Source organism: Dendropsophus ebraccatus, chromosome 8, assembly GCF_027789765.1.
Source record: "Dendropsophus ebraccatus isolate aDenEbr1 chromosome 8, aDenEbr1.pat, whole genome shotgun sequence".
NCBI classification, from domain to species: domain Eukaryota; kingdom Metazoa; phylum Chordata; class Amphibia; order Anura; family Hylidae; genus Dendropsophus; species Dendropsophus ebraccatus.
Genome location: NC_091461.1, coordinates 73,350,216 through 73,378,087, shown reverse-complemented (window position 1 = coordinate 73,378,087; position 27,872 = coordinate 73,350,216). Strand labels below are relative to the sequence as shown.

At 42.2% G+C, this 27,872-nt stretch overlaps 1 protein-coding gene across 1 annotated transcript in view; it reads left to right on the top strand.

Moving 5' to 3' along the window:
- Window positions 1–18,441: 18,441 nt before the first annotated feature.
- The window catches only part of MMRN2 (multimerin 2), a 29,103-nt gene continuing 19,672 nt past the window's right edge, over window positions 18,442–27,872 (top strand). The window contains exon 1 of the mRNA XM_069979189.1: window positions 18,442–18,758. Within this exon, the coding sequence (XP_069835290.1) occupies window positions 18,475–18,758 (284 nt within the window). The 5' untranslated portion in view covers window positions 18,442–18,474. The remainder of the gene's footprint in view (window positions 18,759–27,872) is intronic.

The window sequence follows — 27,872 nt, the reverse complement described above, 5'->3', positions numbered from 1 at the left end:
AGTCTCCCTTGCCTTTGGGGGGAGGAGTAAGAGTCCTCCTGATCAATGTAACGGTAAAATGGTAATAGCACAGCCAGTGGAAAATCTGATGGACAAAATAGTTTTCTAATCTGGGTATACGAGCAAAAGACTAAACAAATCATCCATGAACTAATTCACTCTGAACTTTGTTTAGTATAACTTGAATTGGTTTTGAATTCCGCTAGGCTGAATTGATGCTGGGCATGGAATGCAAGCACTTGGTGGGAAACTTTTGTTACAAAGCACACTAAAGCAGACATATTTGCCAACTAAACATTTCTTGGCAGGTTCCCTAATACAAGTAGCATCAGACATTAGGGTTTTATTGTAAGGTGGTTGTATGGAAACAGATTTTGAGTGGGCACTGGCCCTTTAAGAGGTGCACCCAAAAAGCAGACCTGGGCACAGCAACAGAAGGAGTTGTGACAAGCCAGCGAGGGAAAGCAGGCAGCAAGGACATGAAAGGTAATGCAGAAGCAATGCCTGTTGAGAGGTGCAGAAAAGCTATTGTTACAGTTCCTTTTGCTAACCGTTTTTTCCTATTTCCAACACATCAATATATGACTGAAGTGGTCATATGATCACTACTTCTTTGACACATAATGGGTGTCAACAGTTTAAAAGGGTTGTCTAGGGAGCAAAAGGCATTAGCCAATTCCTCTCTTCCAATCAGTGGCGTAGCTACCAGGGTAGCAGCGGTCGCTGCTGCGACCCAGCCCGCCACGAGGGGGGGCCCGCGAGGGCCCCCCCTTGCCACTGCACTGTTCCCCCATAAATCACTCTTGTGACCGCAAGCATTGTTTTGCTTGCGGTCACAAGAGCAGGCGCGCGCTGGCCCCGGCTGATGTGCGGCTGCCAGGGGTGTCCCGTCCTATCTCCGGCAGCGTGCGCATCAGTGAACTCACTGTGTGCCTGTGGCCCGGGACTTCCGTTACAGAGAGCGCACGTAAGAGACGCTCTCTGTACCGGAAGTCCCAGCCCTGGCACACAGGGAGCACTCTGATACGCACGCTGCCGGGGATAGGACGGGACACCCCCGGCAGCCGCACATCAGCCAGGTGGCCAGACCATGAAGAGAGAGGATTGACAGGGAAGCGGGTGGCAGGTGAGTTGTGTGTGTGTTTTTTGTTTTGTTTTTTTAATCTGCTTTTCACGGAGGGAAGAAGGGGGGGCCATCTATAAAGGGGGGCATCTATAAGGGCAAAGGGTATCTATAAGGGGGGGAGAAGTCATTTATAAGGGGGGGAGAAGGGGACATCTATAAGGGGAAAGGGCATCTATAAGGGGGGAGAAGCGGCCATCCATAAGGGAGAGAGTGAGAGGGGGGTATTGATAAGGGAGGGAGCCATTTATAAGGAAGGGAGGGAGGGGGGAGAGGGGGCCATCTATAAGGGAGGGAGGAGAGGGGGCCATCTATAAGGGAGGGGAGAGAGGGGGCCATCTATAAGAGGGGGAGAGGGGGCCATGTATAAGGGGGGAGGGGGCCATTTATAAGGGGGGGAGGGCCAGCTCTAAGGGAGGGGGGCCATCTATAAGCGGGGAGAGAAGGGGCCATCTATAATGGGGGGAGAGGGGGCCATCTATAAGGGAGGGGGAGAGGGGGCCATCTATAAGGGAGGGGGGAGAGGGGACCATCTATAAGGGAGGAGGGGAGAGGGGGCCATCTAGAAGGGGGACAACACAGTCAGCCTACTCACTTAATGAGGGAGCAAAACGGCCATTACAGATGTGCAGTGTGTATAGAGATGAGGATGGTGTCAGTGTGAGGAGCCTAATATGTTCGTCTGGCAGATTCTGTGGATTCGTGGCTCCGAGAAGTTCTGATAACAGCCCAGGACAGATGGAGAAGAAGAAAATGAAGACGGCCCCTGTGAGTCACCTGATATAACAGCACTGTAATGTATATGGTGTACAGAACCTGTGTAGAGCTGCGTCCACCTCTATTTGACTGGATGAGGTAATGGTGATCTGTGTACAGTGGATGTTATTCACTACCAGCGGTGGTGTTAGTCAGTATGCGGTGGTGTTAGTCAGTATGCGGTGGTATTTGTCAATAGCAGCGGTGGTGTTAGTCAGTGTGTGGTGATATTACTTGTTACTTGTTATCTGGTACTGTGTTTTATTGGTCTCAGTATTCAGGATTTGGTCAGTAATAATATGGTGGTGATGGTAGTGGTGTGGCGGTAATATTTCCTTCTTTTATACAGGTAATATTGGCAATATTGGTCTCAGTATACAGGATTTTGTTAGTAACTGTATCCCAGTAGTATGTATGGTGATATTTTCTCTTCCTTTATGCTGGTGTTATTGGTAATATCTGTCTTGGGGGGATGTATATATATATATATATATATATATATATATATATATATATATATATACATATTAAAAATGAAAGTCTGTCTGTCTGTCCCAAATAGACTTCCAAACGCCTGAACCGTTTGACCCCAAATTTGGCAGTTGGCAGTTGGGAGCCTTAGCAACCAATAGGATTACTACTTTCACATGGAGCTGGAATGTGAATGGTTGCTAGGGCCAGCTGCCTCACAACATATCCACAGAAATAACTGGTAAATAACTGCCATCTATACAGTACATGTATACAGGACCCCTTACTCCAACTATACAGTATATGTATACAGGACCCCCTAATCCATCTATACAACACATGTATACAGGGCACCCTACTCCATCTATACAGTACATGTATACAGGACCCCCAACTCCATCTATACAGTACATGTATACAGGGCCCCCCTACTCCATCTATACAGACCTGACTAATAACGCCATACTGTGACTGGATAACACCACTATACCAGACCTGACCAATACCGACACACTGTGACTGAATAACACTGCCATACCAGACCTGACCAATACCGCCATACTGTGACTGAATAACACTGCCATACCAGACCTGACCAATACTGCCATACCCCCCCTCTCAAAAAGACACCAGATTTTCTGAACGGGATGGTACTGCCCCTCTGCAAGGTGCTACCCTAGGCACCAGAACATGGGTGCCTAATACACTACTATACACTACACGTGCACGGGACCTCCACCAACCATATACTCAGGGGCTGGCTGGCAAATTTTAGCCCGGGGGGCAAGCACACAGCACTGGCCCATAAGTAGCAGGCTGGCGGCCCATCCTTTAAGGACCACTCTGGCCCTTACCTATAACATCTTCGTCATTTGTGACCAAATATCCTACTGTGCCCTGTGAAGGGATCAGAAGTCACTTTCCTGTATAAGTCTATGGGGCGGCTCAGCGATGACACGGAACGTACCCATAGACAGATGCAAGGAATGCTGGGTGACCTCTATCGTACTGAGTATATGATGCTGGAAAGCTGGTTGACCTTCATCAAACTGAGTATAAGATGCTGTGAAAGCTGGGTGACCTCCATCCTACTGACTATAAGATGCTGATAAAGCTGGGTGACGTCCATCCTACTGACTATAAGATGCTGGGAAAGCTGGGTGACCTCCATCATACTGAGTATAGGATGCTGGGAAAGCTGGGTGACCTCCATCATACTGAGTATAGGATGGTGAGAAAGCTGGGTGACCTCCATCCTACTGACTATAAGATGCTGGGAAAGCTGGGTGACCTCCATCATACGCAGTATAAGATGGTGGAAAAGCTGGGTGACCTCCATTATACTGACTACAAATACAAGATGCTGGGAAAGCTGGGGTTTCTGTATTTTTTTTTTACTGCTGTGGTCCTGTGGGTATAGGCATTCCTCTTCTTAGAACACCCCCCTCGTGTGTGCACCCCCCATTAGTAAAAATAATAATAAACAAAACAACAAACACACATACTTATATGTATCCTCTATGTACTCCTGTATATATGTATCCTCTATGTACTCCTGTATATGTCTCCTCCTGTATATATGTCCCCTCTATGTACTGCTGTGTATGTCTACTCCTGTATATATGTATCCTCTATGTACTGCTGTATATATGTATCCTCTATGTACTGCTGTGTAGGTCTCCTCCTGTGTGTGCGTATATACATACATATATATATATATATATATATATATATATATATATTCACGAGGGAATATGCAATGCAGGAAAATTTGGATCAGTGTAACTATATATATATATATATACACACACAGGAGGAGACCTATACAGCAGTACATAGAGGATGCATATATACAGGAGTACATAGAGGAGACATATATACAACAGTACATAGAGGATGCATATATACAGGAGTACATAGAGGATATATGATGTATCCTCTATGTACTCCAGTATATATGTATCATCTATATACTTCTGTATATATGTCTCCTCTATGTACTACTGTATATACTGTATGTATCATCTATATACTTCTGTATATATGTCTTCTCTATGTACTCCTGTATATATGCATACCCCCCAACTTTTGCTGGGGGGAAAGAGGGACATAGCCACGCCCATAACTGCACTCTATGACCCCCATAGCCACATCATCTATTACCATTATATAAGTAACAAATATTATCACCACTCCTTCACCACATAGTTACTTATACCACCATACCACTGGTGCCTCCATCTAGGTAGGGTGTAGTAGTGGAAGTATAGTGAATAAGGGGTGTAGTAGTACAGGTAAAGATGAGGGGTGAGGTAGTACAGGTATAAATGAGGGGTGTATTAGTAGTACAGATGAGGGGGATTAGTAGTACAGGTACAGATGTGGGCTGTAGTAGTAGTACAGGTAAAGATGAGGGGTGTAGTAGTAATACGGGTATAGCTGAGGGGTCACTGGGGGAAACTGGGGCAGCTGGGGGTGACTGGGAGAGCTGGGGGTGTACGGGGCAAACTGGGGGAGCTGGGGGTGACTGGGAGAGCTGGGGGTGTATGGGGCAAACTGGGGGAGCTGGGGGTGACTGGGAGACCTGGGGGTGTATGGGGCAAACTGGGGGAGCTGGGGGTGACTGGGAGAGCTGGGGGTGTACGGGGCAAACTGGGGGAGCTGGGGGTGACTGGGAGAGCTGGGGGTGTATGGGGCAAACTGGGGTTGACTGAAGGGGGACTGGGGACAGTTGGAGTTGACTGAAGGGGGACTGGGGCAGACTGGGGATGACGGAGGGGAAATGGGAAAGACTGGGGGTGACTGAGGGGGACTGGGGGTGATTGAGGGGCACTGAGGCAGACTGGGGGTGACTCTAGGGGGACTGGGGCAGCTGGGGGTGATTGGGGCAGGAGTGCACATAGCCCTCCTCCTCTTCCTCTCACCCTGGCACACAAGTTCCCCTCCCGGCCACACGTGCAGGTCCCCAGTCTTTGAAGGAGGCCACAGGGACTGTAGTGGTGATATCACCACTACAGTCCCTGCGGCCTGCTCCAGAGACCGGGGACCTGCACGTGTGGCCGGGAGGGGAGCAGGACGTGATATTTATAGCTCGGGCAGGTCAGTCGCAGCTCTGTTAGGCGGAGTGCCCGACCGCCCTGCACCTCACCTCCGGCCCAACACTCCACGCACCGCCATAAGCCCGCCATGCACCTCACCTCCGCGCCGCCCGCTTGACCTGCACCTCTTGCCCGGCCGCCAACCCGACAATCCATGCTGCTCCGCCTGCAATGATTTTTTGTGAAAATTTAATTTAAGATTTTTACAAAAATCTAATCGATTCTAACCTTCTGGGCGAATTAATTTGTTTACTCACCCAGCCCTAATTCCTCTGTATGTCTCCTCTTGTATATATGTATCCTCCATGTACCCCTGTATATATGTCTCCTCCTGTATATATGTATCCTCTATATACTCCTCTGTATGTCTCCTCCTGTATATATGTATCCTCCTGTATATATGTATCCTCCATGTACCCCTGTATATATGTCTCCTCCTGTATATATGTATCCTCTATATACTCCTCTGTATGTCTCCTCCTGTATATATGTATCCTCCTGTATATATGTATCCTCCATGTACCCCTGTATATATGTCTCCTCCTGTATATATGTATCCTCTATATACTCCTCTGTATGTCTCCTCCTGTATATATGTATCCTCCTGTGTAGGTCTCCTGTATATATGTATCCTCTATATACTCCTCTGTATGTCTCCTCCTGTATATATGTATCCTCCTGTGTAGGTCTCCTGTGTATATGTATCCTCTATGTCAGGGATAGGGAACCTTGGCTCTTCAGCTGTTGCAAAACTACAACTCCCATCATGCATGGACAGCCTATGGCTGCCCAGGTATGATGGTAGTAGTAGTTCTGCAACATCTGGAGAGCCTTGGTTCCCTCCCCCTGCCCTATGTCCTCCTGTGTAGGTACCTGGCTTCCTGCAGACACCATCTTCTCGGTCTTCAGGCTCTTCTAGCCCAGACACAGGAGAACCAGCTGGGAGGAGAGAGCGGCCTCTGGTGGCCGAAGGAAGATACTGCGTACAGCAGTTTGCTTTTTACCATAAGCCTCATAGGCTTATAGGAAAGCATAATGGCCATAAAGGAGGCGGGGCTTAACATCATGGGGGCGGGGCTTCAGCGGCCGCTTCCATCACAGTCCGGATCCACAGCCACAGGTAAATATGACAGAAGAGGGCGGGGCTGTAAGCAGGGGAGGCACTGAGGACTCCAGCCAGCTGTCAGCAGCCATGCGGCCCTGACAGCTGGGGGAAGACCGGCCCGGGGGGCATATGCCCCCCTGCCCCCCGGCCCAGCCCGCCCCTGCATATACCCCCCTGCCCCCCGGCCCAGCCCGCCCCTGCATATACTACAGGTATACAGGACCCCAAACTTTACCCTACAGGTATACAGGACCCCAAAACTATACACTACAGGTATACAGGACCTCCACCAGCTATATACTTCAGGTAAACAGGACCTCCACCAACTATATACTACAAGTATACAGGACCCCAAACTATACACTACAGGTATACAGGACCCCAAAACTATACACTACAAGTATACAGGAACTCCACCAACTATATACTACAGGTATACAGGACCCCAAAACTATACACTACAGGTATACAGGACCTCCACCAACTCTATACTACAGGTATACAGCACCTTCACCAACTCTATACTATAGGTATACAGGACCCCCAAACTTTACACTACAGGTATACCGGACCTCCACCAACTATATACTACAGGTATACAGGACCCCAAACTATACACTACCGGTTTACAGAAACCCAATACTATACACTACAGCTATACAGGACCTTCACCAACTCTATAATACAGGTATACAGGACCCCAAACTATACACTACAGGTATACAGGACCCCAAAACTATACACTACAGCTATACAGGAACTCCACCAACTATATACTACAGGTATATAGGACCCCAAACTTTACACTACAGGTATACAGGACCTCCACCAACTCTATACTACAAGTATACAGCACCTTTACCAACTCTATACTACAGGCATACAGGACCCCCAAAACTTTACACTACAGGTATACAGGACCTCCACCAACTACATACTCCAGTATACAGTACCCTCAAACTATACACTACAGGTATACAGGACCCCCGAACTATAAACTACAGGTATACAAGACCTCCACCAACTATACACTACAGGTATCCAGGACCCTCAAACTATAAACTACAGGTATACAAAACCTCCACCAACAATACATTACAGTTATACAGCACCAACTATTTACTACAGGTATGCAGGACCCGCGAACTATACAGTACAGGTATACAGGACCTTCACCAACTATACACTGCAGGTATACAGGACTTTCCAAACTATACAGGACAGGTATACAGCCCCCCCCAACTATACACTACTGGTATACAGGACCTCCCTCAACTATACACTACAGGTATACAGCCCCCCCAACTACACACTACAGGTATACAGGACTCCCCCAACTATACACTATAGGTATACAGCCCTCCTACTCCCCAACTATGCACTACAGATATGCTGGACCCCTAAAAACTATACACTGTAGGTATACAGAACCCCTCCAACAATGCACTACAGGTATACACTAATTCCACTTATGAAACAATACCTTTAGATTGGCCTCCTGGGCACCTTAAAACAAATCTAATTAACACACTGGCACTTTATACCCGGGCAGCGCCATGTACATTTTCAAGTATATATATATATATATATATATATATATATATATACCAGTAGCATCACTTGGTCGTGAAAGGAGGGGGGGGGGCAAGGTGACCTCTCGCATCAGGGCCCAGGAGACATTAGGTACGCCCCTGCTTCCAATGTCTTGGATGTATACATTAAATAGGTTGTCTCATTTGTCTTTATATGGAATTACCCCAAAAGTGCAGTCGTATAGACTGTCTGTTCCAAATTACAAGTTCTAAAGTTTATAGTGTGCACCAAGTAACCACACTAACACAATGATGGGTAAGGTGGATCTTCTTTATTCAAAGAAGGCAGACAATATATCTATATCCGGGGGGAGGGGGGGGGGGTCCTCTACCAACTATGAAATAAAAAATCCAAATACGCGTTTCAATCACCAGTATGGCAAAATCATCAGGTGCTGGATAGGTTATTATTACATGGTATGCAAGTATATGTGCAGTGCAATATATGTACAACACAACACATAAAGATAAAATAGGATGATATACAGCAAGGACCACTTGTGGCTTTGTACTCACTAGACCTGTAAAAGTAGCGATCGCAGATAGGGGGTCCTATGTTGGCAGTAGCTGACACAGGACGTCTATCCATGCAGTGCTACAGGTATGTTTGTGAGTAATGCCAAAACGATATGCCTACATAGATGGTCCTCTGCTCGGAGATGTCATCCCTTGATCCTGCAGTGGCAGAATAAATCAACATAGGACCCCCTATCTGCGATCACTACTTTTACAGGTCTAGTGAGTACAAAGCCACAAGTGGTCCTTGCTGTATATCATCCTATTTTATCTTTATGTGTTGTGTTGTACATATATTGCACTGCACATGTACTTGCATACCATGTAATATTAACCTATCTAGCCCCTGATGATTTTGCCATACTGGTGATTGAAAGCGTATTTGGATTTTTTATTTCATAGTTCGGAAATCTATTTTATCTGTACTTAAATAAAAGTTATGTTTTAAAGTGACCCTGTCTCCCCCTTTTTGCATTTTGACTGCTCTCCACAGGTGTAAAGGGTAAATGTTACAGCTTTCATTACTTATTTTATATCACACCTCATGGTGCTTGTTCTGGTAAAGTCATTTTTATCACCTGTGGATTAGTATATCTGGGCGGGGCCTCGCGGCCATCGTTCCGCCCCAGCACCACTTAGCCCCGCCCCATCTGCGACGCCATCGTCACATAGGCCCCGCCCCCTCAGCGGGCAGCCTAAAGCTCTAGGCCCCACCCCCTAGATTGTCCCACACCAATGGCCACTGAGGGGCGGGGCCTATGCGGCGATGACGTCACAGATGGGGCGGGGCTAAGTGACACTAGGGGCGGAGCGATGTGGCACATATGGCGCAGGGCCCCGCTCACATATACCATTCCACAGGTGATAAAAACGACTTTTTACCAGAACAAGCACCATGAGTCGTGATATAAAATAAGTAATGAAAGCTGTAACATTTACCCTTTACACCTGTGGAGAGCAGTCAAAATGCAAATAGGGGGTGACAGTGTCATTTTAAGCTAATCCTTCTTTGATCATTTATGTATAATAGCGAAGGTCTTTTGCCACTGTGGTGGTGTACATAAATTACACTACATTTTTCCAGCCTTAATAGACTTATCAGGAAAACCCATGTTCATATACTTTATTAGGGTATATGCACAGCATATAGTGGCATTCCCCCACTTTAGCAGCCATATAATATATAGGGAGCTTTAAATGTTTGTATTTTGGGTGCAGTATAAGATTTTGTACCCAGATACTTACATTCACTGCACACTATTTTATTCTTCATATTTCTTCATATTTCCAACTTCAGACTTCCACATCCTTTCCCAAGTGTCCCTTGAAAACTATAATATTGAGCAGCCTTTTCCTGTAAGAGTAGTAGGTTTTGTCTCCGAGCAGCCCCCCCTGTGAGTTCAGTGGTGCGATCTAATGCTGTAGATTTCCTTGTTTGTATTTATGCCCTTTTAAGCATATAATAATAAGTTCTTCTTCCCGTGACTCATATTTTCTTTACATTATGAAGTCATACCTCCGTTTCCTTTTATGTTATCATCTTGTTTCCTCGATATACTTACTCTCTTCTTCTACTGTTACATATGTATATTAAAGTTATTGTAAATGACATTTTCACCTAAAACTACATTATATTAATAATTTAATAAATATGCATATGGAGGAACTTTAGTTATGCTATAAAGATTTATTTAAAGGGGTACTCCAGCAAAATCTTTTTCTTCTTTCAAATCAACTGGTGTCAGAAAGTGCAATTTACTTCTATTAAAAAATTATCATCTTCCAGTACTTGTCAGCTGCTGTATGCCCTGCAGAAAGTGGTGTATTTTTTCCAGGCTGACACAATGCTCCTCTATCCATGAAAAAAACTGTTGAGAGCAGTATCAAATCCCCATAGAAAAACTCTTCTGCTCTCCAGACTGGAAAGAATACACCACTCCCTGCAGGACACACAGCAGCTGATAAGTACTGAAGGACTTGAGATTTTTTAATAGAAGTAAATTACAGATCTCGCGCAATTTCTGGCACCATTTGAGTTCAAAGAATTTTTATTTATTTATTTTTTTGCTGTAGCTTCCCTTTAAGAAATTAATCGGCAGAGAATTTTGGGTCTAAAATCTTGACAAAAGGTAGAGAACAAAGGAGTTATCTGGGTGGCAATATTTTTTAAGAGTAGGTTCTGGAAGTCAAAAACAAATAGAATATACAGTACACTTACCTTTACAGTTTACTTATATCACCACTGGTATCACAGAGCTCTGGTCTCTGCTGCTCAGCTCTTACGAGTTTGTGGATGTGGCGATTACTGCAACAATTTCTGCCAAATTTTGGATAAAGTACTAGTAAATCTGTCATCCAGAGAAAAGCCATTCCATTAAGCTCCACCCACATTTTACCAAGGTGATATGAGTGGGGCAAAAGTGCATCTTTTTATGCCAGAAAACTGATGAACACTGTTTTGTAAATTCCCCCCAATATCTTTGGTTCAATAAATTAATCCATTTTTGGTAACGTGAAAAAAAGGTTGGTTCAATAACATTTATTATTATTTATTTATTAAATGTTTGGTTTATCAAATTAGGATTGTGAAAAACAGGACATATTTAAAGGTACAGTCCTTCACCCCCCCCCCCCCCCCCCCCCCCCCCCCTCTGAAAGATATTGTGAGGTTCTTTTACGGTGATAGGATTTCAAGATGTAAATTATGATAGATAAGATGGCTATGTGGTATAGGTTTGTCTTTTTCTTGTTTGTTGCTTTGTGGCACCATTGATGGTTTTGTTTGATGCTTTAGATACCTACTGCCAACAATCCTTAAAGGTAACACATAGATCATGTGTCTTTTAAAGTGATTTTTGTTAGATAACATCAAAGTTACGTTAAATCACTTCCAGCTCAAACACTAACAGGTGTTAAGGTTCAGTGGAAGACTTTAAAGTGCTTACGGACTGTTCAACACCAAATACATTGTAACAAAATCCTTAGGAAGCCTAAAGACCCTATTAGTTCAAACTACAAATATTTAAAGGATTGTTTTCATGTCAATTAAGTGTCAATGTATGGTGCTTTACCTTAAAAAATGGTAATGTGACCTTATCCCAATGGTTTCCTGGAGAAGTGCTCAGACCTACCAAGTTGTGGCAATATTCTCAAAGGATACTTTAAGATCTAGAGATGAAGGCTATGTTCACACAGCGTAAGTTTCCTATAAATCACAGCCTTTGTTGCCAATTTGCAACAACGTCTGTGATTAATAGGAAATTTAAGTTGTACTGTGGCCGTACACAAAACTGACATGTCTGTTTTGTGCGGCCGCTATTTATTGAATAGCGGCAGCACAAAACTGTCAGTTCACACAATGGAAAGTGTGGCTCCAGCCCCACTCTCTATAGCATTCAATGGTGAATTGGGATGCAGGCGCACATGCCAGCAGCACAAGTGAAGATCTTCTGGCAGATGATCTTCACTCACACTGGCCATTCTGTGACCCGGACAGGTCACAGAACGGCCGGTGTTTTACGTTGTGTGAATATGGCCTAAGGCTATGTTCACACAACTTATATTTTTTCGTAAAATTACAGCCGTTGTATAAGGACACTGCGGCCGCATCAGGACACTGTGACACCAAAGTTCATAGGGGATGATCTTTTTAGAGACCGGCCATTCTGTGACCCGGACATATAACCCGCATTAGGACACTGCAGCCCCAAAGTTCATACGGGATGATGTTTTTAGAGACCGGTCATTCTGTGACCCGGACATATAACCCGCATTAGGACACTGCGGCCCCAAAGTTCATACGGGATGATCTTTTTAGAGACCGGTCATTCTGTGGCCAGGACGGATCATGGAACGGCTGGTCTCTTACATTATGTGAACATAGCCTAATCACACGCTGTAACTGTGCGGCTGTATTTTTTATGCGGCTGTAAATGTGCGGGTGAAACTCCGGCCGTGGGAAAAAATAGACATGCGGCTCAAAACATACGGTCATTTACTTGGAAATCTGGTTCAACTAAAAATAACAAATAAAATGTTAAGAAAGTGATGGAAACACCTCTGGATGCATCTGGGAAAGCAGGGAACACAGTTTACATGAATCGCTATTACCGGGGTTTGCGATCCTCTGCACTATAGCCGATGTGTCTCATGGTTAATATATTGAATTAATAAAACACATTTTCTGTCTAATAAAGTCCCTTTTATTGTTCAATAATTAAATGTAAACGATTCCATCATTTTGCAATTAAATATACTGTTAAAATAAATATATATATAAATAAATGTATATTTATATATATATTTATTTTTTGACAGTATATTTAATTGCACAATGATGGATTCGTTAGAATTAAATTATTGAACAAAGAAACTGTATTTATTTAAACGAAAATGTGTTTTATTCATGAAATATTAATTAGTACAGAAAGCTCTATTAGCCGGTAATTCATATGCCGGCAATAGAGCATTCTGTACTAATCATCACTTTACTTTAATGAAAACATCAAATGTTTCTTCTAATTATGTTATGACAATAACATTATTAGAAGAAACATTTAGAATTATATGTGCGCTCAGCTGATTGGCTGTTCGGCTGAGCGCACATATAATGAGCCGGTCCGCAGTACAGTGACTTCATTGTGCTGCGGACCAGCGAAGAGGACACATCGGGGTGAGTATAGAGCTCTCCCCACCCCCTCCCCGGCACTGCACCCCTCCCAGCAAGGAAGGGGGGGTCAGTTAACCCCTTCCTTGCTGGGATGGGTGCAGTCTGACATCAGTCTGGCCCCCAGGGGGTTAAGGGGGATGCAATACATCCTCCCTTAACCCCTTGGGGGCCAGACTGTAAGCAGCGATCTGTAAAGATGCTGCATACTGTAAGGTGCACAACACCGCTCACAATGATGGGTGTTGTGCTCCTGTTTGTGTGTTTTTTGTGTGTTTCTCCCTTTTTGTTTTTCAGATATCGGTATCCTGTGGATTACGTCGGATTCCGTGGACTACGTCGATGACCAGCGGTTGTTCTTTGAATTTTTTAAATAAAATGGTCAATGAGGGGTGTGGGGGTGTTTTTATTTGAATAAAAAAATTTGTAAACTTGTGTCTTGTCTTTATTTCTTTACTTTTTAGACTTAGTAGTGGAAGCCGTCTAATAGACGGAATCCATTACTAAGTTGGGGCCTAGTGTTAGCCGGTATAAAATGGCTAACACTAACCCCCCATTATTACCCCAGTACCCAATGCCACCAGGGGTACTGGGAAGAGCCGGGTGCCAGTGGTCCCGGAGCGTCAATATTGGCGCTCCTGGACCGGGCGGCAGCAGGCTGGTAAGATTTAGGCTGGGGAGGGCCTAAACCAATGGCTCTTCCCACCCTGGTGTTACCAGGCTGCTGTCGTTTGGTTTTTAACCCGGCTGGTTATAAAAATAGGGGGGACCCTATGCAAATTTTTTTTTAAATAAATAAATAATTAAAAAAAAACGCATAGGGTCCCCCCTATTTTTATAACCAGCCGGGTTAAAAACCAAACGACAGCAGCCTGGTAACACCAGGGTGGGAAGAGCCATTGGTTTAGGCCCTCCCCAGCCTAAATCTTACCAGCCTGCTGCCGCCCGGTCCAGGAGCGCCAATTTTGACGCTCCGGGACCACTGGCACCCGGCTCTTCCCAGTACCCCTGGTGGCATTGGGTACTGGGGTAATAATAGGGGGTTAGTGTTAGCCATTTTATACCGGCTAACACTAGGCCCCAACTTAGTAATGGATTCCGTCTATTAGACGGCTTCCACTACTAAGTCTAAAAAGTAAAGAAATAAAGACAAGACACAAGTTTACAAATTTTTTTATTCAAATAAAAACACCCCCACACCCCTCATTGACCATTTTATTTAAAAAATTCAAAGAACAACCGCTGGTCATCGACGTAGTCCACGGAATCCGACGTAATCCACAGGATACCGATATCTGAAAAACAAAAAGGGAGAAACACACAAAAAACACACAAACAGGAGCACAACACCCATCATTGTGAGCGGTGTTGTGCACCTTACAGTATGCAGCATCTTTACAGATCGCTGCTTACAGTCTGGCCCCCAAGGGGTTAAGGGAGGATGTATTGCATCCCCCTTAACCCCCTGGGGGCCAGACTGATGTCAGACTGCACCCATCCCAGCACGGAAGGGGTTAACTGACCCCCCCTTCCTTGCTGGGAGGGGTGCAGTGCCGGGGAGGGGGTGGGGAGAGCTCTATACTCACCCCGATGTGTCCTCTTCGCTGGTCCGCAGCACAATGAAGTCACTGTGCTGCGGACCGGCTCATTATATGTGCGCTCAGCCGATCAGCCAATCAGCTGAGCGCACATATAATTCTAAATGTTTCTTCTAATAATGTTATTGTCATAACATAATTAGAAGAAACATTTGATGTTTTCATTAAAGTAAAGTGATGATTAGTACAGAATGCTCTATTGCCGGCATATGAATTACCGGCTTATAGAGCTTCCTGTACTAATTAATATTTAATGAATAAAACACATTTTCTGGGAAATAAATTCAGTTTCGTTTGTCAATAATTTAATTCTAACGAATCCATCATTGTGCAATTAAATATACTGTCAAAAAATAAATATATAGATAAATATACATTTATTTATATATCTATTTTTTTTAACAGTATATTTAATTGCAAAATGATGGATTCGTTAGAAATAAATTATTGATCAACGAAAGTGTCTTGATTACAAATAAAATGTCTTTGATTAATTTAATATAGTAACTATTAGAGGCATCGGCATTCGGCATCATTGCCGGCTATTTTTGAAGTACTCCGTACGGACCGCCTGTCAATCCTCGGCCGCATGTCCAGCCGCAAATAATGGTCTTGTTCATTTTTTACGGGTCCGTTTACGATAGGGCCGTAGATTCATACATAGTGTGCACTGTGCAGCCGCATATCCTATACTTCCCAGCATACACACGAACCACCAAAAATACCGCCGCACAATTACAGCCGCAAATACAGCCGCACTCTTACAACGTGTGAATCGAGGGCAGGCTGTAAATCAGTGTATAGAGGCCGTATGTCTCCCTAGTATAAGCTGCACATACCAGTGGCACACAAAGTACCTACATGTCCCAGTTACAGACCTGTAGTCAGATAAGGTCTTTCCTGGCATATTAGATTCTTTCCTGGAAGCAACAAATCAAAGGGTCAATGGCTCCACAAATCAGCATACCATGGAAATGGAAAATCAATGAGAAAAACCCTTTGTATGTCTCTATATACAATCACAGGTAAAGTATCTAAACACAAATCCATAAAACAGATCTCTTGTGCATCAGGCGACTGAACTACCCATGTGCATGAGGAAGTGGATGTAGCATAACCAACATCCTGTTATTCTTAGTGCACTGGGTTTCCCTCTTCTTCCTTCTATGAAGCGTACATAACGTTTTCCTAGGTATAACTTTTTGTGACTTTTTGTTATATGAAAAATCTATTTATGTTTGAGACATATAAAGGCAGGACCTTACTCCAGATAAAAATAAAAATAAAGATTCAAAGTGTTAAATGTAAATGCATTAGGAAAAAGACGAACACTGCCGAGTACATAGCATAATACTGCAGCAGTACCAGTGAATCAGAACAATTGATTACGGGTGGGTGGTCATGCTTCAAACTTGACACCACCAATGGCCTGTTAGTAAGAACACCACCTGCTGCCATTCCACAGACCTGGAGGAGTGGGTGGAGAAGATCAAAGAGGGTTTTGCGCCATGGAGGTCTACTGTGCTGGATGTCTGGGAGATGTAGGCACTGATCAACGTATGTAGATGTCCACATCAAATACAGGATGGGAGTTGTAGTGTATTTTACACAATCACGTTTTTATTGCAGAGATAACACATTTCAAGGGCAGTCCTCTTCATCAGATCGTCTCGAAACATGTTATTTGTGCAAATAATGTAAATGTATAACGTTTATATGTAATTTTTCATCCAGTCTGAGCACTTCTTGATCTCAGGTTGGTCTTTTTTCCCTATGGCAGAATGGCTGCTGCCCTATTATTTATAAATCTGGATGAATTGATGTATTGCATGACATAGCCTCCATCTCCTTTCTTTCTAGGATCTTCTTCCTCTTCTGCTCTGGTGCGAGCAATGAAGTGACATCATCATGCAGGATGCAGAAGTCTTGAGCTCTTCCTGGCCTCTTCTTAGTTACATGCCTAAAGCTGCCTGAACCTACTAAGTGATGAAACAAAGAGCAAATGGTTATCTTCTCTGTCACAGCTTCCCACTGCATGCACGTCCAAAAGACATTCTTATAGTTTGAGGTATTGATCATTTGTCCAGGGATTTGGGACAGTTTTGCATTCCATGGTGCTAGCCCCCAAACAAGGGGACAGTTACATTAGGGCATGTTTACATACATTAGGGTATGCTCACATACATTAGGGTATGCTCTCATACATTAGGGTGTGCTCAGATACATTGGGGTATGCTCACATACATTGGGATGTGCTTACATACATTAGAGTATGCTCACATACATTAGGGTATGCTCACATACATTGGGGTATGCTCACATACATTGGGGTATGCCCACATACATTGAGGTATGCTCACTAAATTAGGGTATGCTCACATACATTAGGGTATGCTCTCATACATTTGGGTATGCTCAGATACATTGGGGTATGCTCACATACATTGGGATGTGCTTAAATATATCGGGGTATGCTCACATACAATGGGGTATGCTCACATGAATGGGATCTGATATGGATTTCTCTGCAAATTCCAACCTGACACTCATGTAAAATCCAACAACAACCTTAATCCCAATGCACGTGTGGGGTTCTCATAACTTCAGTCACAATTTTTTTTTTTAATCAGATATTTTTTATTAAAAGTTTTTTCTGTTATAAACAGTTGTCACAATTTTTTTTTGCCTGCATTCTCTCTACTGTGTAATTTATTTCTCTCAGAAATGACAATGATGAGTCCCATCGAATGTCCCATTTCATGTACTGCACTACCCACAGCACATCCACAGCAGAAATCCATGGCTCCAAGTGCAGTCTTAATACAATCTGTAGATCTCCTGGGAACACATCCTCTAGTAAAGCATGGGGAATTCCAAATCCTTCAACCCTGTATCTGTATTATCAGAATGGAAAATCTCAAACTAAACAATAGCACAATATCTTATGCTCTTAGATCAGCTTTACTTGTATTTTTTCCATATTACTGTACTCACCATACACTCAGTTATTTTATGTGAATTGGTTACATACCATTGCTATACAGTATATTTACATTAGTGTAGAATGTTTTATGTATCACTTTGAAGTAGATTAATGTGAAGTATGAACAGCAATATATATGTTCTGGTTCGGAGGAAACCTAATGTAAACTTTATAGTATTTGCTCTGTCTTGAACTAACATCCTTTTCCTCCCACTACCAGAGCAGGCATAGGGGCTCTGATAAGGCTGTGTTCCTGAGAGCAGTAGCTCAGTGGAGGCAGCCAACAAGCAGCACAGCTTCCTTGAAAAAATATTCTTTTTTTTCCCTTCTCCAGGCTGTGCGCTCTAAGTTTTGTGCTCACCACACAGGAACAGGCCCTCACATTGTCTGCTGACCTTTTACATTTCCACAGTGGCTGGGAGGGATTGTGCGTTTTTTTTCCGTTCTTTGTTAAAAAGTTCCCCCACCCCTAGTTTTAAACTTTAAGGCAGTTCAAAGGGGCTTCTCAAAGTCATTCAGTGCTAGCACTTAGAAGTTCAAGTGGGCTTGTGAGTAGACAGAGAGCTATGGCAGAGAAACCTTCTATTACAATATGCTGTGTTGGACTGGTGTTTATGGCCTACGGTACTGTGGTAAGGACACATGTCTACTCTGCTGGATCTTCTCCTATAGGCTCTATTTTTGAGGTTCATGGAGTATCAACATTTGCGCAAGGATTGCCAGGTCAAGAAGAAGCCATTAAAAAGGAGAATGCTCTACATCATAAGCACGGACAGAAACCGAAGCCTATGTCATCAGACACAGAAGGGACTCCGACCCCAGAAACCGAACATCCTAAACCAAGAACAGGGTAAGTAAAATTCTACAAAAAATGTATACTATATACATTATAGTATACATATATATGTATACTATAATATAATTACTAGATAAAATGATGACTAATGTTCGCATGTCATATTATTAGGGTATATTTCATAATAGATAACATTCAATATTAGTTCATTGTAGTTCTATAGTAATATTTTTTTTATATTCTCTAATATTAACAGTGTAAAGAGGAAAGGACTCCCATGTTCTAAATGATAAAACCACCTAGTTTGATACAAATGATACATTGATAAAAATGATACATTGCTCTATCCCACATCATTCTAATACTGAAATTTAGTATAATCTAAAAGACTAAAAAGTCCCAATTTAAAAGGATGATACCTAAGAGAACTGTAGTGAGTACCATATTTTTTGTCAAGGATAAAACAAGACTGGATACAGGTCTTGGGATGCGCTGTGTGCAGAACCTCTTCTTTTCTTGAAAGAAGGAAAATGGAGATTAGTATTGCCACATAGTATTCTGTGTGTCATCATATAGTGCATACTGTGCCTAAATAATACCATCATACAAGGGTAGTAACAATGCCATGCAATGGTTTAGACAATGCCTGTGTAAAAAAGTAACAGCATTATTACCTACTGAATTATAATGAAATACAGTTTTCCTAGATTTTTAGAAATATTGTGCTGTGTTCTATTTAAGTTGTTCTTTAATATATTTATAAAAACAGTAAACAGTCCAGTTCCTTATAGAGTTCATTTGTTATTATCATGTTGTTTACTATGTTACTTAAAGGGGTACTTTGATTATCAAAAGGAATGCACATGAACTTGGCAATGTATGGAAGCCTCAATAGAGAATGATATGAGCATTGGCCATGCATACAAAGCCATTCCATTCATCCGGAGGACTTCTGTCTTCCATTCTCAGGATTGGTGGGGGGTCCCAGTGGTCAGGGACCAAGTGAATTGCCGACCATTCATGTATGTTCAGGACACCATGATTTGGTTTTGGAATTGTTTGCCATCCATAATAACTATTTCCTTCTAGTTCTACTCTCCACAAATTACCATAGTAACAGGGAAATATTCCTGTCGCTTTGGCAGCTTGACACCTGTAACAGAGTTGGGGCCCCCCATTGCCAACCACAACAGGCTCCTCTATTATTGCTGGTGCCCAGTCTGTATGTCAGTTGACAAAAGGAATATAGGAGCCAATTCAATAAAACAACAAATCAATGCATTCTTCCAGGGTCAAGTTAAGATGGATGGGAATGCATCAAGAATGTGCAATGCTCAGTATGAATATTCCTTTATCAAAATCTTTTCTTGTCTTCTTTTTAAGAAGAAAAATGTGTGAAGTAATACACAATAGAGTTTCATGTTCCAAAATGTTGTGCTATAATCTGCATCACATTTATGGTGAACATCTCAGAATATTTTACTTTTGAGTGTTTATTACCGATGGTAAAACACATTCAAGTTTATATATCAAGGGATTTTTCCAGAGAAAGACACCCTTAGTAGCCCCCACCACCATATCTACCTTAAATCAGGTCTATACCAGTGCATTATGTGAAATCAAACATATTTCAAATGCACAAGCAACAAATGTACTGAAATTGTCCCGTTTGCGAGATATAGACTTACTAATTCCCCATGTGTCTGGTTTGATTCGATAACATGCAGCCCATGGTTATGCATGCTCAGTTTAACAAAAACTCCAGGAAATGCCTGCAAGTAAGTTGGATTGTGGGAAAGTGTGTACTCTGTTGCATGGCAACAGCACAGCTATGGTTCAGAGACGAAACCAGGAATTGAACAGATCCATGAGAGAGAAGAACTGTACAAATATATACAAAAGCCCGAGCCACAATGTAAATAATCATTTATTTACAGAACCTACAGATGTAGCCTGTGGTAACTTGATCACAATGACGCGTTTAACTCAACTTTCTAATTGACTTAACATAGCTCCCTGACACAATTGTTACGTCAGGGATCATGTTAACCCTGGCTACATCCTTACACGGGCAGGGCTTCACGATTATTGATAGGCTCTGTAAATAGGCTTTATCAGTTGTTGACTGCACAGTATAAGGAATCCATTACTTTTACTATGGTGAGCTAGTGCCCAGTTTTTATTAAAAATGCATTTAGGGTATAAACCCACACACCGTATATGCAGCGTATTTACTGCTGCGATACGCAGCAAACTCGCAGCAAACTCGCAGCAAAATCGCAGCAGATTAGATCTAAATAACTGAACACAGCATCAAATCTGTACCAACAAATCTGCTGCGTATTTGTTGCATATCTGCTGCATATACGGTGTGTGGGTTTATACCCTTAATATGGTAATGAGGCCATTTGGTGCACCAATGCAGCTGCCCACCAGATCTGTTGGCAACTTCTATATGAAAAGTGGAGCTGCCCCACTGCAGTATTCATTAGAAGCTTTGCAAGAAAAACAAAAAACACCTAAACTGTCACTTTTATTCACATCATATATCTGATTTTATTTTTTTTAAAGCGATAATAACAATGCCCTTATGCAGCTCCACTGATGGAAAAATAAAAGTAAAGTTATAGGCGTCAAAACAGAATAGAATTTTAAGCATATTAATCTTTAAAGTAAGTTTTAATTTTGTAAAAGTAGTAAAGTTGCACAAAAGCTATATAATTTGGGTACTGTATACTAATACAGATAAAGGCTATGTTCACGCATAGTATAACACCACCCGTTGCATAGCAACGGACAGTGTCATACTGATGGACGCCAGGCGGCGTTCGGCACATTCCTGTAGCCGATACTGCTGTATCGACTGCAGGAACATTATTTTTTTACAATTGAATTGTGGGCATCATTGGGTGTGGCCACAATTCAATTAACTATTGACTACAATGTAAAGTACAGCCGCCAGCAATGCTGCCGCTGAAAAACAGTGGGGGAGCTGATTTAATTGCAATCAGCGTCTGTTTTTAAGAAAAAAAATGCTGTGTGTACTTAGCCGAAATGTAAATTTTACCACAATTTGCAAGGAGTAACATCAAAATCCCCAAAATGTGCAAAAAAAAAAATTATTTTACAAAATTGCTATTTCCTTCTGTTGAGTTATATGTACTACAGCTATATATGAGCCCAATCACGTCTGCAAGTCATGGGAATGATCACATTGTCTCCTATATGTTTTATCTTCTTAAGACACTATGCGTGTTTGTTTCATTTGGCTGGAATTTATATTAATATTGTGGGTTGGGCATGTCCTTTGCTAAATCTGGAAGCTGATCAAACTATGTAGTGTTTGTGCCCTTGTCAGAAAAAGTAACAGGAAAAGAGAACAATGCAGGCTCTTCCACATGATTGCAATATATTGCTCCAGCCGGAAAAGGCTCCGAGATATGATGAAGATTTTCCTTCATTGCATTTTTGCTCCTACTTTAACCTTCCATGAGATCAGCTAATTGCTTTGCTTTTCACTACCCGGAAGCTGACGCCAAACTCTATTTTTAATAAATGATTGTGTCACCTCCAAAGGAAAATTGAGTTATTATAAGAAAGGTTTTAAAGCGTAACTGTCATTTCAGGGCCATTTTTTAAAAAAAACATTAAATATCAACAGTACAAGCCATTTAAAGAAACTCTGGTTTTATGTAGTAAAAGAGTTTCCTTCTGTAGTGAAAAAGCAATCTCCCAGCCTCCCCCCTCACATCAAATGAAGCAGGATTTCTGTCTCCATTATGTGGCTATGGAGAGGGGAGGGGCTGTTAGGAGTGACTGAGCACGGAGGATTTCTGCAAAGCACAACACCCTGCAATCTTCTCTCAGTAAGTTCATAGATAAGCACTGACCTTTCTGAAACCTGAATCCAGCGGTTTAGGTGCCCAGAGAGTCTACAAACAGCTGACCTTCATGTCACCTCTTCCTGCTCCCTCATCTCCCTCAGCCCCTCCCCCCTTCATAGGCTTACAATGGAGAGAGCAGAGCCCGTCTTCACTGGCTTCTCTGTAATGAAGACGTGTTTGCCTGATAATGCACAGATAAGAAGTCAGGGGGGGGAGGCTGGGAGATTGCTTCTTGAGTACAGAAGGAGGCTTTTTTGGCTGATGAAACCTATTACAGAGTTTCTTAAAATCGCTTATACTATTGATTTCTGCAATAAAAAAAAACATGACAGTTACTCTTTAAAGTCAGGAACTCATAGGTGTGTTAATGGTGATAAACTCAAATAAATGACTTTATTGTAATCTAATTTGGTAGAATCTTCTTTCTAAGATACTTTGACTTGAAAGAAGGCAGCAGACATCACTAGCAAATAGTATAATATCCATTCTCTTCATATGCATTCTCACTATGAGAAATTAGCAACATTTAGTAAAAGCTGCACATGTGTGTACGCGGGTATACATACCATGCAGCGGGGCCCTTAGAAACAGGCTAAGCCTCGTTTGGTCCATTTCTTTTGCTGTTGATAATAAACTGTGCAGAACTCCACTTCCAAAGAAAATACATTGGCAGCAAGTAAAGGGAAGGGGTATTGAGCTGAGATCTAGGTAATAGAAAGCAAGAGGTAATACATATGACACCAGATACTATAATAGGAGGATCATTTCAATCTTCAATATACACCACTGTGGATGTATGTACCAAATATAACTCTGATCTTGCATATTCATCACCAATGAACTGGTTGCTTAAAATTAAAGAGGACCTGTCACCCCCGATGCCGGGGTGACAGGCTCCCAACCCCCCATTCATTCTCTATGAGCATCAGACTCACCTCTGCAGCGCAATCAGGTAAGTATGAGGGGCTCTAGCGGAGGGGTCGGGAGCCTGTCACCCCTGCACGGGGGGGTGACAGGTTCCCTTTAAGCCTATGCTAAGCCTTTAACCCCTTAAGGTCAAAGCCAATTTTCGTTTTTGCACTTTTGCTTTTTCCACTTTATGTTTAAAAGGCCATATCACTTGCATTTTTTCACCTAGAGACCCATATGAGCCCTTATTTTTTTGTGAAACCAATTGTACTTTGCAATGACAGGCATTATTTTCCATAAAATATGCTGCGAAACCGGAAAAAAATTATTTGCGCTGTCAAATTGAAAAAAAAAAGGAATTTGTTTTGATTTCGGGAAGTTTTGCATTAATGCCGTTCACCCTCTGGTAAAACTGACTTGTTATGCATGTTCCCCAAGTTGTTACGATTACAATGATATGTAACATGTATAACTTTTATTGTATCTGAAGGCTTTTAAAAAATTGAAACCATTTTTAACAAATATATGTTGCTTAAAATCGCTCTATTCCCAGGCTTATAGCGGTTTTATCCTTTGGTCTATGGGGCTGTGTGAGGTGTCATTTTTTGCGCCATAACATGTACTTTCTATCGGTACCTTGATTGCGCATATGCGACTTTTTGATCGCTTTTTATTAAATTTTTTCTGGATTTGATGCAACCAAAAATGGCCAATTTTGCACTTTGGAATTTTTTTGCGCTGACGCCGTTTAGCGTGCAAGATCAGGAATGTGATAATTTAATAGTTCGGGTGATTACGTGCACGGCGATACTAAATGTGTTTATTTATTTGTTTATTTATTTATATTTATAAAATGGGAAAAGGGGGGTGATTTGGACTTTTATTAGGGGAGGGGATTTTTTATTAATAAAAAAAACATTTTTATTTTTATTTTTACATTAACTGGAAGTCCCTCTGGGGTACTTGTATATACACCGCAATGATCTCTTATAGAGATCAATGCTGTGTATATACACAGCTATGATCCATTAGATCAGTGATAGATTGCTATGGCCTGCTGCAGGCCACAGCAATCTATTGCCGAGCCGGGATCTGCGTCATTGCGACGCTGAGGCCCGGCACAGGCAGAAGAACGCAGAGATCCGTCCCACTAGACACCAAGGACGTGTGAGCAAAGCCTCTAAATGCAGCTGTCAGGTTTGACAGCTGCATTTAGAGGCTTAATTAGCCGGCGCGGCAACAGGACCCACGCCAGCTAATAGAGGCACTGCCCGTCAGCCGGGATCAGCGCCGTTCAGAGCGGGGTCCCGGCGGAACCCCTCTCTGAACACCCCCCCCGTGGCACCATGAGATCAGATACATCATGGGTCACTAAGGGTTAAGCCTAAACTTATGATCGTTCTTGTGGTTGTCTTGTCGTCGCTATTGCGTTCGTCACTACTGCGAACAACCGAACAATGTGTTATTCAATGCGAACGATTTGCGAACGAGCAATGATAAAAATAGGTCCAGGTCTTATTAAACGATCAACGATTTCTCGTTCGATCGTTAATTGTTAACTGCTATTCAACCGAATGATTATCGCTTAGATTTGAATGACTTAACAATAATCTGAACGATAATCATCTCGTGGAATAGGGCCCTAAGGTTCAGCATGACCTTCTTTCAATGAAGAGAGGAGGTGTAAACCTATGTCAGTGAGGGCTACCAGCCATTTATTTCTCTGAGAACAAAATGGTTAGACAGTTGAACTCCAACATGCTTGACATTTTCTTCCTATATTGTTATCTTTTAGAAAGAGTCACGAGACCCCCATACACTTTAGATAGTTAAGACCCTATTACACAAAGCAATTATCAGGCATATTCAGCCAATACGGACAATAATCGCTTTGTGTAATAGAAGGCAATGATAAGCCACCATGCACGATGCCGGCTGATTGTTGTCTTTCAACAAGCTGAAACACAAACGATCAACCTGGCAACGGTCAGCTGCCATCTCTCCGTGTAATAGAATGTCCGCTATCTTTTATGGGCTGTCCAGATGATTTAATGGTTGCAGGGAGTAGGGAACAAGTAAGCGCTGACCTGACAGGTCGGTGTTCGCTTGCTCCTCTGATACACAATAGGGCCTTTAGCTAGTCCCCCTTTTTACAGTGCAACCAATTCTTTATACCACTGATGTGCAGATGTTTTAGTCTTTTACCTTCAAGAAATGAATGTACACAGTTTGCTTATGCCTGCTGTTTTTGCTTCTGCTTTAGCATAAGAAAACAAATGTTGCAAATTATGGCGCAAACATTTCCATTCAAGATTTTTAACTTCTGCTCAAATAAGGCAAAAACTTAATAATAAATCTGGCCGTTATGTTTTTAGGGTTTTCTATTACAATTTATAATGGAAAGTTCCATTGGGGTTTAGGTTGAGCTCTGTGAGGGGATTCTGCCAACAGACTACTTCACCTCCAAGTAATGGTTGCTTTTATTGGCTAAATCTCTACCTGTTATCATCATGTTATTACAGGTCCAATATTCTGAGTTGATTTCATGATTTATCTCCAAGTCGCCTACATAGAAATTGGTTTTAAATAATAAAATACCTAGTTGCAGGCAGTCACCGCAAGGGGAAGTTAACAGCTGAATCCATACTGCACTTACATTATAATAAAGTTGACAATAAAGTAGTATACAGTGATCTTCTAAGCACCTGGTGGTGGTCTCAGGCACACAGTACTTGAAAGTGAATCTGTCAGCTGTGATTCGCCTCCTAAACCACTGAAACTGTTAGATAGCTGTTAGGTTAAATAGACACATGGGGGAGATTTATCAAACATGTTGTAAAGTGACACTGGCTTAGTTGCCCCTAGCAACCAATCAGATTTCATTTTTCATTCCTCACAGATTCTTTAGAAAATGAAAGGTGGAATCTGATTGGTTGCTAGGGGCAACTGAGCCAGTTTCACTTTACACCATGTTTGATAAATCTCCCCCATGGTACTTTTCTCATATCCAGATGTGCTTCTAGAACACAGGGTATGAGATGGAGATTGTGAAGGCTTTCCATTTTACAGTGGATCAGTAACTTGAAAGAGCCTGTCTGATGCTTTGTACTGAGAATATGTTATAGAAGCACAGACAGATATATAAAAGAGAACATGTGCCTCCTTGACCTAACAACTATCTAACAGTGTCAGCAGTTTGGAATGTGAAATGCAACTGACAAGTTCACTTTAATTCCGTTCCTGCAGAAAATGTGGACCTATTGCCTTCATAGAAAATGAAGTTATGGCACCACCATAGAAACATATTAAGAATATAATCAGCCCAAAATGTCAGACATACAAAACAGAATACGTCAGATAGCCCCTTTAAATTCCAAACAAATTTACAAATTTAAAGCATTTTCTGATAAGTTATATTCATAAGTTATCATTTGCTATACAAATGCTGGATATCAAATTATAGAAATGGCTGAGGCTACATCATATGTATCTCTCGCAACTTGAAAACCATACATGACTAAACTGCCTAAAAATATTCTTCACCACCTAATGTTCCCTCACTGCCGCCCTCATCTGTGAATGAATCTTTCCAGATGTCATTTTCCAAGCATGAAATCAAGTGAAATTCTTTCTCTTTGTATGTCAGAACAAGTGTGTCCTCTGTATCCTTTTACCCTCTGAACGATAAAATAAATAAATAAATAAAACACTTGTATAAATGGCTGCTTTTCTGTTATGTAACCAGAAATGTATTTTTATTGCCTAGACATGGACGATCACATGGACGACCACAAACCCCTTAGAATACACAGGAAGTTTTACATAAAATGATTGAAAACAGTCATTACATTGCACCCTTTTTAAAGCGACTCTGTACCCACTTTTGGTCCCCCCCCAACTACTTATACCTTCTTGTAGCTGATGTGAAGTACTTTCTTCTGGTAAATAAACTGAAGCAGGTGTGGTTCCGGCACTCCAAAAATTCATGTAAAAAATCCATACTTTATTAAATCATGAGGTTAAAAACAGCAGAACAAACATGCTGTGTGGCCAGATTGATTGACTAAGCGCGCATGCGTGAGACGCGTCAATCAATCTGGTCACACAGCATGTTTGTTCTGCTGTTTTTAACCTCATGATTTAATAAAGTATAGATTTTTTAAATGAATTTTTGGAGTGCCGGAACCACACCTGCTTCAGTTTATTTACCCGTCGGCGGTGAGCCACCGTCAGGAGATCCGAGCAACGCCTAGAAGGTGAGCTGACTTCCACGATTTTTTTCTTTGTTGTTTATTACTTTCTTCTGGTATCTGTATCCATGCTGGTGGTGCTTTTATGAGGGTGAAAATCATACTTTAGTAAAGCTGTAGCCTTG